The following is a 1,707-nucleotide window of genomic DNA, read 5'->3' as shown; positions in this document are numbered from 1 at the left end:
TATATATTAAAGAAGAGTACATTAATTATATATGTGTGTGTGTGTGTATAATACACACACACACACTCTTACAATTAATGTATTCTTCTTTAACATTTTTTATATTAATATTATACAGGGGAGCTTCAATTTGGTACGGATGAGTCTACTTTTAACGCGATTCTTGTCCAAAGAAACATGGCACAGCTGCGACAAATATTCCAAGAATATCATAACATAACAGGCCATAATATTGAGGATGCGATTGAAAATGAGTTTTCGGGCGATATTAAGAAGGGTCTTCTTGCGATTGGTAAGAATGAGCTATAAATATATAAAAGAAAACTAGACACTACTACTAATATTACCGCTTATTAAAATAAATTTATTTTAAATAGTAAAGTGTGTCAAGAACAGAGCCGGTTTCTTCGCCGAACAGTTGTACAAAAGTATGAAAGGCATTGGTACGGATGATAACCGTCTCATTCGATTGGTTGTGACACGTTGTGAAGTGGATATGGGTGAAATAAAGAATGATTTTGTCTACCGATACAAAGAGTCATTGGAAGATTTCATATCTGTAAGTTATCAAATATAAAAATATCAAAATATAAAAATATCACATATTACATATTAATTCTCTTTTTCCTTCTTTTTTTTTCTTCAGGGTGATTGCTCAGGACATTATAAAAAATGCTTATTGGCACTAATACAGACATAAAATACAATATTTTCAATATGGAATTTCATATATGGAATTTCCGTGCATTTATCGTTCATTTTTTACAAATACGTATGTATATGAATGTTCAGCTCCTTCTCCTCTTAATTTCCAACAAATATGCCAGTGATAATGCAGATTTGTGCTTCGAAATATAAATGAATGTATTTTTATATGCAAAGTTATATGAAGATATTTTGGGATATATATACAAATACTTAATTCGGTGATTTTATGAAATTATTGACAATTATGTACAAAACAATGGCCATGTTGATGAAAACCAAGAATTTCAAATCGTATAATTACCTTTGATTTTATATAGATAAATGTGGGAGAAACATTAATTGCCTCGATTTTTTAAAATTATTAATAAATGCATTTAATTTTTACTTTTTATTCGTCAACATGTATAATTAGTTATAACTCTGAAATTAATCAGTGATATTATGAAACAAACTTTCATTATACATGTATACTTATACTAATTGACTGTGACTTACAAACATTGTGATCAAATGTTCCTATATAAATATATAAATACTTCTAAAATAACAATGGTAGTAAAAAAAAAAACTTTTAATGAAATTGCGTCAATAACATATAGTGCTTCGTAGTAAATCTCTATACAAACAAAATCTCATAAAAATCTATTGACCTTCTTCATATAATGAAAGTATTCATATATCTATATAAACAAATTTAAAGACAATGGCCATTTTATATATAAATGATATGCATAAAGATTATGTGCATATTTTGTCTCGAATGGCTTAATGAGTGGCTAAAAGAGGCATTCATTAATGAGGCTTAATGAATGGCTAAAAGAGTTCTGAAATAATTTTATATATATTCTACATTTTTATATAGAATATATATAAAACTATTTCAGAACTCTTTTTATATAAATACTACATTAAGCCATTCGAGACCAAATATATTTTACGTTGTATATTCAAGTTACATACATTATATTCAATTACATATATATGTATATTTCACTCATT

The 1,707-nt window shown here is 26.9% G+C and overlaps 1 protein-coding gene across 8 annotated transcripts in view; it reads left to right on the top strand.

Moving 5' to 3' along the window:
* LOC108752045 (annexin B11-like) overlaps positions 1–1,007 on the top strand; it is a 4,515-nt gene extending 3,508 nt beyond the window's left edge. For all 8 annotated transcript variants that reach the window (XM_018492632.1, XM_018492638.1, XM_018492635.1 and 5 more), the window contains 3 exons: positions 119–292; positions 378–559; positions 647–1,007. In XM_018492632.1, coding sequence (XP_018348134.1) covers positions 119–292; positions 378–559; positions 647–700 — 410 coding nt within the window. In that variant the 3' untranslated portion in view covers positions 701–1,007. The remainder of the gene's footprint in view (positions 1–118; positions 293–377; positions 560–646) is intronic.
* Positions 1,008–1,707: the final 700 nt, after the last annotated feature.

The sequence above is a fragment of the Trachymyrmex septentrionalis genome, unplaced genomic scaffold (genome assembly GCF_001594115.1).
Source record: "Trachymyrmex septentrionalis isolate Tsep2-gDNA-1 unplaced genomic scaffold, Tsep1.0 scaffold53, whole genome shotgun sequence".
NCBI lineage: Eukaryota > Metazoa > Arthropoda > Insecta > Hymenoptera > Formicidae > Trachymyrmex > Trachymyrmex septentrionalis.
Note: the sequence above shows the minus strand (reverse complement) of the source record. Positions and strands in the feature narration are given on the sequence as shown.